General features: G+C 56.6%; 1 protein-coding gene across 1 annotated transcript; it reads left to right on the top strand.

Annotated features, from left to right (window-relative positions):
- The first annotated feature begins 9,307 nt into the window (after nucleotides 1–9,307).
- LOC144235326 (uncharacterized) lies at nucleotides 9,308–11,678 on the top strand. The gene is made up of 4 exons (XM_077768882.1): nucleotides 9,308–9,382; nucleotides 10,111–10,162; nucleotides 10,624–11,210; nucleotides 11,297–11,678. The coding sequence occupies exons 1-4, from the start codon at nucleotides 9,308–9,310 to the stop codon at nucleotides 11,588–11,590; spliced, it is 1,008 nt and encodes a 335-aa protein (XP_077625008.1). The 3' UTR covers nucleotides 11,591–11,678.
- The last annotated feature ends 2,108 nt before the right edge of the window (nucleotides 11,679–13,786 follow it).

The raw sequence follows: 13,786 nt of genomic DNA, 5'->3' as shown, positions 1-13,786 counted from the left end.
TGAAGCCAAAACGAAACCTACAAATACAGGAGATGCTAAGGGCAAAACTCAGGGATTGTGTAAAGAGAGCAGGATAGTAGATACAAGCATGGCTGGGCGGGGACCTGGAGAAGCTGCTCACAAGAGGGGTCTCCGGGCTGGGACTAAAAGAGTGAATAGGAATTTACCAAAAGAAAGAAGAGAAGGAAGCCATTGCCCGCAGTTAATGGCTGGTACTGAGTAGCTGATGAGCCCTCTGGAGGGAGGCACAGGCAGCAGGGGCTGAGGAAGCTGGTGGACCGGCATCCGGCATCCGGTGAGCAAGAGCCTCTCCTGCTCCTGCTGGGGCTGCCCAGCCTGACGCGGAATGTGCTGCACACGGGATCCAGGGCAGGTAAAGGGTGTGGGGCAGGGTGGCGACTGGGGGAACTTCTCTTGGATCACAGGGGGGCCACGGCAGGTAGGGGAGGGTTGGGGGAGACCTGACAAGCAGGCAGCTGCAGCTGGGGGAATGGCCTGCCATCTGGCTCACACAGCGGGCTCTGACATCTGCCTCCTCGGGCCTGGACACAGACACATACCGCTGGGCAACCTGGGCACCTAGGGGTACAGACAACCCGCGTGTGCCTCTCTCCTGCTGGTCGACACCCAGGGCACCCGCTGTTGAGCTACCTTTGGAGGAACAACTACACACCTTCTCCTCCTCCCTGCTCCTCTCCAAGCCCAGCTCAGCCCGGCTGCCCCCCAACTCCCTTTAGATGGTGCTGGTGGCCACCCGGGATCTGTGAGTGCCACCAGCCACAGCCCCGGATGGGCTCCAGCCCAGGTGAGGCCTCCCTCTAGCTTCTTGTGCCGATGACCCTCCGTCCCTCCTTCTAGCTCCCTGGCCCTCACCGTCCTTCCTTTCCAAGGGTCCCCTACCAGCTCCTACGGTGCTCTGTGGGGACATGCCCTCCACACCAAGCAGACCCTCAAACTGACTTTTTAGCATTTTATTTTAAAATAATATAGGTTCAGGGTGCCTGAGTGGCTCAGTGGGTTAAGCACCCGACTCTTGATTTTGGCTCAGGTCATGGTTTGTGGAATCCAGCTCTATATCGGGCTCCTCGCTGACCATGCAGAGCCTGTTTGGGACTTCTCTCTCTGCCTCTCTCTGTCTCTTTCTCTCTCTCTGTCTCTCTGTCTGTCTGTCTGTTTCTCTCTTTCTCTCTTTCCCTCCCTCTCTCTCTCTCAAAACTAAATAAAATTTTGAAATAACAAAATAGTACAGATCACGGAAAGTTGCCAAGATGGTACAAACACGCCTGCGGGCCTTTCCCTCCAAGTGCCCCAATGTCTATGTCGCACATCACTAGTACAACAGCAGCCCCAGGAAGCCCACATTGCTATAAAGGGTGTGTAGCACCTTTTCATCCGATCACATGTAGAGACTCGTGGGTTCACCACCAAAATCAAGATACCGAACTATTCCATCAACCTGATCCTTGCGGCGGCCATTTTTTAAGTAGATACAATAAAACTATCCCCACCACCACCACCAAAAGTAAATCAGGATGAGGAATAGAGACTGAGCTCAAGAGATTTAGCATCACAGACATTGGTCAAATGTCCACATCTGAACAAAGAGGTGGACACCCTGCTTCTCTCTTCCTGCCCTCCTAGCACCCAGCCCCACCCCAGGCCCACCAGAGAGTGCGGAGCAGACAGCGGGGAACCCAGAAGACACATGGACCCAGAACAGAGCCCCACAAAAGCCAGGGCCCTGCATGTCTCTACCTCCCCAACAGGGTGAACCACTAGACTTCCAGGCGGCCTCTGCCCCTTTCCCCGAAGCAGCTCCCTGCATAGCAAGTAGCCTAGCTCCTGCCCAAGTCCTTTCCTGCCCTTCCTTGAAGGTTGGAGGGAGCTTCTCCATGGCCTCACCAATGACACAGATGGACCCCCAGCCAAGTGGGAGCCCCACAAGGCTGCTGAAGGAGTATATATGACCTTGGCTGAGTCCCTTCCCCTCTTAGGTCCTGAGGCCCCCAGCCCCACCCCCAAAGTGAGGTGCACAGTCAGGGAAGCTTCGACAGTAACTCCAGGTGGGCCGGTGACAGGGCCCAGGGAGAGGTCAGCACCGAGACTTTGTCTACCAGGCCTCCTGGCCACCCCTCCCTTTCCTAGGGACCCCTGGATCAGGCTCCTTGGGAATACTAGGTGCGAGGGAAGCAGAACCGATGGACAAGCATAGGAAGTCAGAGCAAGGCCCTAGAAGCTCAGGCCAGCTCCCTGGGGTGGGGGCCCAGGGATTCAGAGCCTGGGGCTATGGGCCACCTCTACTCAGAAAGAAAGGAGTCTGGCCCTGAGAAATAGGCGGGATCATCTGAGTGAAGGTAGGGACTGGGCTTCCCCAACTTCAGGACCTCCGTCCCCATCCCAGAGAGGAGAGCCGGGGGCCCTCTGCAGTCCCTCTCCAGCCTCTCACTCAGGACCTGCCTCACCTGCCTCTTGCCCCCTCCCCACCATCCTTGAACAGAGCCCTGCTTAGAGCACCTCCTAGCTCCGTTACCCTCCATGGCTCCCCATTTCCTCTGGGGATCCTTTGTCCTGGTCTAGCTCCCATCGCACCCCCATGATCCTCTGTGCTTGGTCACACTGAACTGAACTAATTCACAGATTCCCAAACAGCCCTCACATTTCCCATCTGCATGTGCCCATCTACACGGCCTCTCCATCTGCTCTGGAGGAAATCTTGCCTCTTCCACTCCCCAGGCCTGCTGGCCTTCACCTGATGCCCACAGTAAGCTGAGGGCTGGGGGTTAGCCAAAGATAAGGATTTCATATTAAGCTGAGGAAACTGAGGCCCAAGTAGGGTATCTTACCCTCCACCCTCCACCTCTGCTGTGGTGGCCGTATCTGTGTGGACTGTGGACAGAGAGAGGTAGGTCACCTTGAGCCCTTCCAGAGTGGTGGGGAGGTTGGGCCCCTTCAGCCTGGGTACATCCAGGTGTCACAGGCTCCCAGCGTCCAGTGCCAGACAGGCTCTGTCTCAGAAGTATTGCCACTGTTGATTATAACCAAACTTCCTGGTTCATAGAGGGAGGAGACGCTGGGATGTGCAGGTCGCACTGACCTCCCAGCAGGTGACCCAGCACCCAAGGGTTCCCAGGGAGATGCGGCTTAAGGAGGAGGAAGCTGCCACTTGCGTGGTGCAGGCCGCAGCCAGCGGGCCCAGAGCTCTGGGAAAGGATGCAGGACTCCTTCATCAGAGGGTGCGGGCCTCGGACAGGGTCCCATGGAGCCTTCAGGCCAGGCTGCTCCTCCTTCCTCACTATTTATGGCCCTTTGCAGGCTGCTCTCCCCTTTGTTCTGCCAAACAAGCTCGCTCCTGACTTCCAAGTCAGCCAGGGACTTGGCAGACATTTGTCAAGGCTCATCCCCTCACTGTGTGTTTGTCTGCTCAGCAGAGATCTGGGCTCTGTGCACAGACAGGCTTTGCCCCTAAGGCTCCTGGGAGCCCCATCCTCTGGGGCTCCACCTGCAGGCACAGCGGAAGTCCAGCCTCCTTCCAGCCTGTCTGAAATGCCACCCTGTCCTCAGTGTCATGCACTCCCCCCAGGGCTAAGCTCGCCTGTAGGCCCCGTCTGTGGGACCGTCACACCTAAGTGGCAGTGAGTTTGAGATGTCTGGAGAGGGGAGGAAGGGCCTTGTGGTGGGTGTGCCGAGTATGAGTTAGAACCCAACAGAAGGACAGGGGAGGGGAGGCAGGAGCAGCCACAACTGGCTCACTGCCCCCTCCACCCCTCCCCCAGCTCTCGCTCTATGTGTCCTGAACTCTTCAGGACGGTACCGCCCAGACAGCCAAGGTCAGTGTGCCCTAACCAACGCTGCCAGATGGGCAGACAATCCCCAGAAAGGCGGGTCCTCTGTGGAAAAGCCAGATTTGGAATTCACGGTGGCCACCAGGGAGCAGAGGGAGGCCTGTGCCAGATGGGGAGAAGGCAGAGATATTCGGAGGGAAGTGAGTCTCCGGGACTCAGTTTCCCTATATTCACAGCGGGAACAGAGATGGGAGGGAGCTCACCCACCTGGAGACACACATGTAGCTGCAGACCCCACAGCACAGGGCGGGGCAGAGGGAGAGGCTGGACGGGCAGAGTCCAGGGCCAAGGCAGATCCCCTTCCCTTCTCTGGGCTTGCACTTGTTTGATGCTTATAGATGGAAATAGTGCCTATTGCACGGGTTTGCTCTGAGAGATGACGTCGCCGATGCACGGGAACGTATCAGCAAAGGCCTGGCGCACACCAGGCACTTAATCAATCCATGGAGGCTGGTGTTAATGTCACTGTGATTCATGATCTTGGGCAAATCACTGAACCTCTCCCAGCTCTCCTCTCCCTCATCTGTAAAATGGGCTGACAGCTGTCTGTGATGAGGAAATGACCCAACAGGAAGAGCCCCGCATGGACCTAGCATTCGGTTGATGCTCAGAGACATTAGTCCCTCTGTACACATCCAATAGGTGGTTAACAGATGCTTGCGATGAGCCCCAGATGGCTATTAGGAAACTAAAAAGGAACAAGCAACAGCAAGTCCATGGGGGTCCTGCCATCAGGGTTGAAGAGGGAGCTTCTGGGCCATCCCCTGGGTCTAGGAGACTAGGACTGGACAGCCCCTTACCCTTATGCTTGCAAGCTATGGTCCAGGGAGCACTGGGGCTCCTCAGGGTGCCCACAGGGCCAGATGGGGGTACAGGGGCAGGGCACATGAGCCCACACCTATACCCACCCTCAGCCAGGGCTACACTCATCTAGCTAGGAGTCCTGGTAAAGTTGCATTTGAAAAACGTGCCCGGCTGCTGCAACTAACACAAATTCTTATTTTTCACACGAAGTGAATAAAGCCCAGAGAGGCCCCAGGCAAGGAACCCAGCACCCTGGAGCTGCAGGACCCTTCATGGTGCCCCTTTAGGCTACCATCATGGCAGCAGGGACAGGTGGGATAAAAGGGTAGTGCCCATGGGGCGCCTGGGTGGCTTAGTCGGTTGGGCGTCCGACTTTCGCTTAGGTCGTGATCTCGCGGTTCGTGGGTTCGAGCCCCGCGTCGGGCTCTGTGCTGACTGCCAGCTCAGAGCCTGGAGCCTATTTCAGATTCTGTGTCTCCCTCTCTCTCTGACCCTCCCCTGCTCACGCTGTCTCTCTCTCTCTCCTAGAAATAAATAAAAATATTAAAAAAAAAAAAAAGGGTAGTGCCCATCGACAGGTGCATAAGAACACACATTAGCCTGACCCTGCCCCAGCCCAGCCCCAGGACAAACTCCTGCTACCCCCACCGCTCAGTAGGAAGGTCACTTCCTCCAGAAAGTCTGCCGTGATCCCTGGGTTAGGTTTACTGCCCCTGTTCTGACTCCCATGTTTCCTACCCTGCCCTACTTCTTAGGATACTTCTTAGGATTAGATCATCATTAGCTCCAGTCCCTCCTGAAGGATTGCACTGGGACAGTGTGTTACCCCTCTGTCCCTCAGTGCCAGGACATAGGGCAGCATTCACATATTGTCTGTTGAAGGAAGGAATGAACTATGCCCCTCATTGTCCTCATCTATAAAATGGGTGAACAACACCTCCCAGGATAAAGAAAGAGAACCATGTACTGTGCCTGCCTGGCTAATCAGATGCTCATAAAGACAGAGACCCTGGTGCCCTGGGCAGGTTCTACGGGTAGGAAGCCAGGCAGCCATTACCCATCAGTTTCCTTTGCACAACAGAGCCTCCCCTCTGGGAGCAAAGGCCTGGGCTGGGCATGTAGAATCCCTCCCCAAGACCCCAGGGCACCTCAACCTATCAGAGGTACCCGTCAGGCCAGCGCTCCCCTTCCCAGCACTATTGGTTTAGAATTTACAGAGAAGGGAAAACACAAAGTACTTCAAAGCACTCGACAAAGGAGAAGGGCCACGAAGTCCTGGGCCTCCAGGCTGAAGGGACTCCCCTAGCTGGCCCTGATCTGGCCCCAGCGTGTATACGGGGCTTCCCTACACCTCACAGCCCTGCGAGGCAGGAACTCAGTATCCCCCACGGAAGGGCTGAGAAAGTGTGACTCACAATGCTAAGGAGCCAAACTGGGATTCCCACCCCATGTGACTGTAGATGAGCCTTGAGTGCCAGGAAGAATCTAGGCCAGACATGAGCACACAGAACACCTCGAGTCCCCAGGTTCTTTCTTGCTGGGCCCCGGTCGTGAAACTGGAATGCAGCAGAGCATAGCTTGGAGTGAGGCATTAGAGGTGCAGGCCCCCAAACCGCCCTCCCAATCCTGCACAAAAACACAGTCCCGTCTCCCCTCAGAGCAGTCAGCCTGAGGAGCCCCAGGGGCAGCTGCTCTGTGTGAGCAGTCCTGTGCACCCAGGGTTACCCAGCTGAGGGGGAGCAGCCCCACAACACCGAGAAACATCAATATTTCATGGGCAGCTCCTCCTGGCCTCCAATCATGTTTTCAATTGTCCCGAAACAATTCAGAATTTCCAACTCAGGGCTAATAGGCTGCCATCAGCCAGTCAGCCAAAGCAGGCAGGGGTAATTATTTTAAAAGCTTCCGACAGCGCTGTTCCCTGAGCTGGCTTCCCAGATTGTCTGTCTGCAGTAGTGGCTGTGCCCCTTCGGGCCCTGGGCACCCTGTCTCCCCATGCAGCAAGCAGACATCTGGAGTGCTGCGGAGGCCCCGGCCACAGAGCCTGTGAGGATGGGACAGACAGACCAGGCCTGCAGAGGCTATGAGGGCTCTAAGGGATGGCTCCAGGCAGGCAGGGGCTGCAACGCCTCACCTTCACAGCTCCCAGGCCAAACCGTGGCCTCCTGCCCCATGGTAGTTGGATGGACTGACAGACACGTAAAAGGATGGACAGGGTAGCTGAGTGATGATGCTGAATTAATCTGCTCTTCTCTCACCTCAAAGCTATCCTCCATTCTCTAAGCATGGTGATCCAGTGATCCAACCAGATCTCTCGCTGTTTAAACCTTCCCTCTGCTCCTCTTCTCTCTCAGGATAGCATCCCACCCGCCTAACAAGGATTATGAAGCCCGGTGGTATCTGGTTCTTGCTTAATTCTCCAGCTCCCTCTTCCTCCATTCAATGCCTTCCCACGTTAGTGCTATTCCAGGGAGGAACGGGGAGTGGAAAAACTGTTCCAGGCCGTCTCAAGGCTTGTATGTCACTCAGGGTCCTTCAGCATCAGGCCATAGACTTCCTTTCCAGCACTGTGCTTCAAATACGGTTATGGGTTGGTGTGTCTGCCTCCTTGGCTCAACCCAAATAAGCATGAGCCATTCATCTTTGCACCTCTGCAATCACAGGCACAGAACATGTGCTCTCTAAACGTGCTGACCTGAGAGAAGCCAGTCCAGGAAGGTCCCAAGATCAGGGCTCTTTCCACTACTCCATGCAGATGCTGGTAGGTCTGCAATGAAAGAAAATACTTAAGATGTCCAAGTGGTTTCTATTCTTGCCTTGGCTGCCATGATGCTCAGAATACAATATAATTATTTTCAAATAAATTAATGTCATACCTGAACGCAGGGGTTCCTCTCTATCTTACCTGATTGTAGGCATTCCTCTCTACCTTTGGAGCCTCTACCTCTCTCCTCACAGATGAAAAAGAGTACAAATAGATCCCTGCCTTGCTCTGCATATCCATCCTTATATAAGGGTCAATAGACTCTGAGTTCCCCCCAAACTTTCTGGTAGCCCTCCAACTCTTTCTACAGAGGAGTGCAGGAACAATCCTGACGGACTTCAAATTCTCCCAACAGAGCCAATGCCTCCCTCCCACGTTGCAGTGGACACCCTACCAACACCATCAGCACCCCTCTGAGAACCTTCACAGGGCCAGGGACTTCTTTGAAAACCAACCCACTCCCTGCCACAAGGAGCTCAGAGAACTTGTTCCAGAACAGCAGCCAGTATTCTTGGGGTAGAGTGGTGAGTACTCTTAAGATGGTGGAACTCCCCCTCCCACCCTCCTGGGGTGGAGCCTGTGACCTAGCCTGGCCAACCAAGGCCTTGAGCCACTCTTCCCCACAAAGCGATTGGTTCAGCTGTGGGCATGTGAGCTGCATCCAGCCAATCAGCACAACCAAACCCCTTTGCCCACCCTAGGGAGGGTCCTATGGTTGGCAAGAGAGACTTAGCCCTGCTCTTAAGGAGCTTAGGACCGGGGTGGGACCAACAGGTTTTAATCCATCATTACACAAATATTGATGTCAATACTATGGCAATAAAGAGAAAAGACACTCTCCCTATTTTACTGGATATTAAGATAAGAAACTGTCTGAAGAGTAACCCTTTCTGCATAAATGTGGCTGAAGACATTTGCCCATTATGTTTAACATGAACCCATGTGACAAACTCATGTCACAGTTTTGTACTAGGGAGAAAAACTTTTGATTAGAGGAAGTACATCAGCTTGGAAGGAAAAAGAAAGCACATGCAGCAGCAGTTCTGTTTATCTTTTCTGAGTAGGTACCTGGAAACTCAAAGCGAATGTGATAGTCAGGTACAGGGACTGCGTTACTTCTGTTCTCGGTCGATCCAGCCCCAGCCTTCCTCTCTCTGACTGCCTGATCCCTCTGCCTCCGAAATGGAAAGTATGTGCCCCAAGATGTCACAACCTAAAGGGAAATTGTGAAAAATTCTTTTTGGATGAAGTGAAAATAAGATCATAAAAAAAAAAAAAAAGGCTTTGGCCCACCCCCAGTTCACCAAGAATGTCCAGGACTTCGGGCCCTGGTCCCACCCCATCCACCTGCCTAGTCTCCCTGGTCTGAGACTTCCTAGAAGCCAAGCAGGGTATCAGGCGCAGGTCCACTAAATCGGAGAAGGAGCCTCCTCCTGCCTGACTCAAACAAGACCGCAAAGAAGGAAACAAAAATGAGAGCAAACTATTTTAAGGAGCAAAGCAACGTGCCAGGTTTCACCATGAACTTGCAGCCCAGCCACCCATTTCCACACAGGGCAACAGTCCTCTCCATCATCTCACGGATTTCTCAATGAAATGAAAACTCTTCTTATTCTCATTCCACAGGCAAGAAAGCTGAAGCTAGAAGAGGCGGTGTTACTTGCCCAAGGCCACAAGGATGGTAAAAGATGCAGAAAAGATTCCTCCTCTGGCCCTGGGGTCTCAGAGGCACCTTTATGGTACTGCAGGCTCTGCTGGAAACAAGCACACAGGGAGAATCACACACGCGTGCCCAGTGGTTGCTAGGAACAAAACCTGCAAAATTGCTAAAGCAGAGGTAGGAAGGTCTGATTTTTCAGGGCAGTGCCAGAGTGAAACCATCCCTCACCCCGGATAGATGGCTGTTGCACCCTCCACGCGGAATAAGGGCCCGACAGTTGCATTTATGGCCAAAGATGCAGAGACCCCTTGGGTATGCGGGAAGGCTGCCTAAGACAAGGTCGGAGGTGTGTCAGCTTAGCAGCCTCCAAGGCCAGATCCACCAGCGAACCAGTTTCACACATAAAATAGCCAATATCATGGCAGTGGAGAAGCAAAAGCTAGAATTCCCAAAGTCCATTGTCCAAGCTGGGAGACTGCATTTCTGCCAGGCCACCCCCAGGAACTGGTCTGAAATCCTGCGTGTAGTGGACTTGGCTCTTAACCCTTACGATCTGGTGTGCACCAGAACCATACACGCCCACCAGAAAGGTATTCCTGCTGTTGACAGTCGAGGGGAGGTTTGGAGTCCCCAAATGGCAAGATAGGGGACAGGGGCCACTTCTCAGGGCCTGAGCGTGAGGCATCTGCAAGCTTGGATCTGGTAGGCTTTGGGAGTTGGGAAGGGTTTCCTGTCTCTGCGTTCCCTGGCCAGGTGGCCTTGGAGTCGCAGACAAGCAGAGCGTCAGAGCAAGCGGGCGCGGGGCCGTGGCCTCTCCGGCGGCAGCTGTCGGCTAGAAGCAGGCAGGGAGGCGCCGCTAGTGACGGCACCTCATGAAACATTGATGCCGGGCCGCCGCACTGCCATCTCCCGGCACCTTGAGCCAAAGCGGCAGCCCCGGAGCCCGGTGGCCGTCGACGGATAGGCTCAGAGGCTCCTGTCCCCCGGGGTGGTTGCCTGATGTGCTGACCCGCCCGACCCCCTGTCCCATACCACCACAGCCCCAGCAGCAGCAGGCTCAGACTGGAGGGGCTTGGGAAAGGCAGGAGCCTGGTGAGCCAATTAGTTCCCCCCCACACACACACACACAAAGCTTCGTGAGGGGTTATCTGTCCATGGGCAACACGGGTGGGACCCAGTTCCCATTAGTCCGGCCTGTGAAGAGGCCAATGGGGGCGTATGGATGGAGTCTTCCCCTGTGCAAGGGCCGCGCAGGGCTATCGCTGGACCGCGTGCAGACCAGCGACCGTACAAGTGGCCGCAGAACTGTCTGTGCTCCATAGGGCTGGTCTACTCTATGCTCATCAGCCCAGCCCTGGAGGAGGAGAACTGAGGAGGTTGGGGGTGTCCTCCAAGCAGGGCAGGGGTCAGCGTTTGCCCCTCCCCAGTAACACCCCCCCCAATAAACACAGAAACTCTGGGGTCTGTCCTCAAGCCTCCTTGACTGCCCAGAACTGCGCTGCGGACATTGCCTGACAAAATGCAAGACCAGCTTCCTCCCGAAGGCTGAGCAGAAAGGGGGAAAGGTCGAATCTTAAAACTGGCGTCAGGCGGACGTCCGACCAGGGCCCGTCTAAACCGAGATCGGACTGGACCCCTCGTGTGCAAGGTGGGAAAGTGCGCAGAGGCCAGGCCGGGACCCTCAGCGGCTTCGTCCGCATGCAGCCAGGTGCCCCTTCCGCGCGAGCAGTCCCGGGGCGCGCTCCCCGGCCCCGGACACCCGCGGCGAGCCGCGCGGACCACTGCCTGCGCCCCGAGGGAGGCCCGGACCCCTAGTCGGCAGAACTGCGCGCCGCCCCTCCCCGCTGGTCCAGGCGAGCGCCTCGCTTCCCCTCCCCCCTTCCCGCCTCCCCGGCCCGTGTCCCCGCCTTCCCCGCGGGCGACGGGCGGCGGCGGCGGCGGTGGCGGGAGGAGCGGGCCGAGCCGAGGCAGCCCCGACCTTGCGCGCTGCGATGTAGCGAACCAGCGAGGACCGAAGCTGCGCGCACAGCCGGAGACGCAGCTGGAACCGGGGCCCCAGCCGAAGTCGAAACCTCAGCCAGAGTCCGTGGCGAGCGAGCCCGGAGCCGACGAGCCGCGCACGCAGCGCAACCCGCGTGGGGTAAGAGTCACTGGGCTAGCAGCAATGGGTCTCCGCGGTGTTGGGGCACAGGGAGTAGGTGGCGGATTCCGCACTGTTGGCTCCAGGCGGTTGTGAGGTCCGGCCGGTGGCGCGCGACTGAGCGCATCCCGGGAAAGGCCAGGCGCCATCGAGGCAGCACGAGGAGCTCGTTCCTGCGCCCAGCGCACGGTCCCAGCTGCCGTCGCCTGGCGCTACCTCGCCTACCAGGTGAGCCCACCCCCGCTTCGGCCCCGGGCATACCAAGAGGGCCGCAGCCCCGGGGACGCGAGCACCAGCCCTGCCAAGGGCATAGCTCCCCACGCCCTTCGCAGCCCCTCGTGGCAGCGCAGGCCGCCGGGAACTTCCAGGAGAGAGGGTAGGCGAGAGGGCCGTCCGCCGTCCCGGCTGCGCCCCGGAATGGGGGCCCCAGCACGAGCCAAAGCGCTGGCCCCTCTGCACGCCCGGGGACTTCAGCTGCAGCTTCGTGTCAAGAGGGTATTTTTTCCTAAACGATACCGCTTCATTCGTTCGTTCGTTGGTTCCTTCGGGCAGCTATGCCTCAGAAAAGCCAAGAGACATCGGCCGGAGCCCCGGCTCTCTTCGCCGAGGACCCCGGCGTCTCGCCGCCCGTGCTCGGAGGCGCCCCCAGCCCACGGCGGCCTGCCCTCGCCCGCACGGGTCGGGCTTTTCCTTACCCAGAGAGGAACCCCAAATGCTCTTCGCAAAATCCAATAAAGACATTCCCGAGGCTTCTCCGGGGTTTGATTGTTGACGCAGGCTTCCGGGGCAGACAGTCGCTTCTCTAGAACCGGGTCTCAGAATTCTGAAATTGACCAGCCTCCCAAATCTGAGCCGTTTCGGCGACAGTAGAGCGAGAGCCTCGCGGCCGGGGTCGCAGAAATGGGATTCCAGGAGGCTGGAATCCTGGTTCCAAGGTTTCCGATTTAGGAATTCCCTGAATCGAAAAATATGCGAGCCCACTTTTCTGAGAAACCAAGGCTTGGGTGTCCTGTTGGCACCCCAGAGGCCTCTGACAGCGATCCGGGGGCCAGAGGAAGGCCAGGTTGCTTTCCAGTTGGCCAAAGATACGGGTCTAGGAGAGCAGGGGCAACACCGGAGGGGGCTTGCTGGCTCCCTCCCCTTTCTTCAGCTCTGCTCAGAGAAGGAAAAGACACGGATGGGGGCATGGAGACCTGGCTGCCAGCACTCTAGGAGGCAGAGGCGGAATTTGTTGCTCTTCCAGCCAGGCTCAGAGTGTGCTTCTGTGGGAAAAGCCGCTCCTGGGAAGAGGAAGCTGTGGTAACAGCATAAGCTGACCCTCTGCTCCCCAGTTGTGTGACCAGGCTCTGCCGCTTGCCCAGTCTTCTCTTCCCCTCCACTCCGCTATTCTCAGGAACCAGGGAAAGACCAGGGAGCGGACTCGGGCGAGCCATGAGGCCAGGCCTGCCAGTGGCTGCATGCTCCCTTAGGCACCCCACTCGGCCATCCTAACTGAGGACATCCCAGGTCTCCCCCTAGGACAGCCCAGGGAACCCCAAATAACAGAAAGGCTGAGGCTGGGGTCCTTGGAAGTCTAAAGAATTCAGTGAGATGGCTCCCAGCCCCTACCTGAGCACCCTTTTCCCCCCTCACCCAGTAATTGCTTGTATTCAAAGAAGCAAGAGCTTTTATTGGAAGGGGGGTAACGCAGACAGAAGGAGGTAGGTGGTCCCAGATGCACTTCCAAAACTGGGTTTTCTAGTTTGAACTTCTCCACGGCCTAAGAGGCTTAGGGTTGGAATGTCCCAGAGAGTCATGGATGGCCTCGAGGGCAAGCCACGGCACATTCCTTCCCTTTTCCTAAAATCCCTTGATTCTGGTGAGAGATTAGGGCAGCGTACCCCCATAAGTGGGCGGAAGGATGCCCTCCATGAGGACCCTCCAGCCACTCTTCCCAAATAAAGGTGCTAACCCATTCTTGGGCACAGAATCTGTTTTGAGTGAGTCCGGCTTTAGGAAAGGTCCCTGTGGTGACTACTTCAAACGTACAACAGGCCGGACTTCTCCACTCAACCCAGCCAGGACTCTAAACCTCCAAATTTCCTGAAAGTCACAGAATCCTTGCTAGCTCCGCATGGCCTCAAGGGATGGGGAATAGGGCACATGTGTCCAGCTCTGGTAAGCCCCCTTCCCTCCTCTCGTGCCCCCATCCATCGTCAAATGAGCTGCAAGTGGAGGCGGCAAGTAGGGATTGCGAGTCTGCGTCAGACATGGAAACTAGGGGACAGTGCAGGTGGAGCCCTGCTCAAGGTCACACAGCAAAGCTAGGAGAACACTGAACCCCTACTCTTACTCCCAAAAGGGAGCTGCCTCCTGTCCCATGTATGTATGTGATGTATCCGAGAGTGTGCGGAAAGGTCGGTCCCTGCCTGGGATAGTGGCCCACAGAGGGTGAGGCTGAGGAAGAAGAAAGTGCCCAGGTCCCTTCTCCAGGCAACACCCTACCCAGCCAGCATCCTCGTCCTCTCATTCAGCCCCTTTCTCACCCCCTGCTCATTCAGCCCTTCCCAGGACCCAGCAAGAACCGACTCCCCTGG

Source organism: Crocuta crocuta, unplaced genomic scaffold (assembly GCF_008692635.1).
Source record: "Crocuta crocuta isolate KB4526 unplaced genomic scaffold, BGI_CrCroc_1.0 scaffold64, whole genome shotgun sequence".
In the NCBI taxonomy this organism is placed as follows: domain Eukaryota; kingdom Metazoa; phylum Chordata; class Mammalia; order Carnivora; family Hyaenidae; genus Crocuta; species Crocuta crocuta.
The sequence above is the reverse complement of the archived record's forward strand: the minus strand, read 5'-3'. Positions and strand labels throughout refer to the sequence as shown.

Bases quoted from the DNA above. Each gene is read 5' to 3' on its own strand.
- LOC144235326 (XM_077768882.1), top strand. From the start codon at position 9,308: ATGGCTGTTGCACCCTCCACGCGGAATAAGGGCCCGACAGTTGCATTT. The intron at 10,163-10,623 runs GTGAGCCAATTA...AAGGCTGAGCAG, and splicing joins TTGGGAAAGGCAGGAGCCTG to AAAGGGGGAAAGGTCGAATC. The intron at 11,211-11,296 runs GTAAGAGTCACT...TGTTGGCTCCAG, and splicing joins CGCAGCGCAACCCGCGTGGG to GCGGTTGTGAGGTCCGGCCG.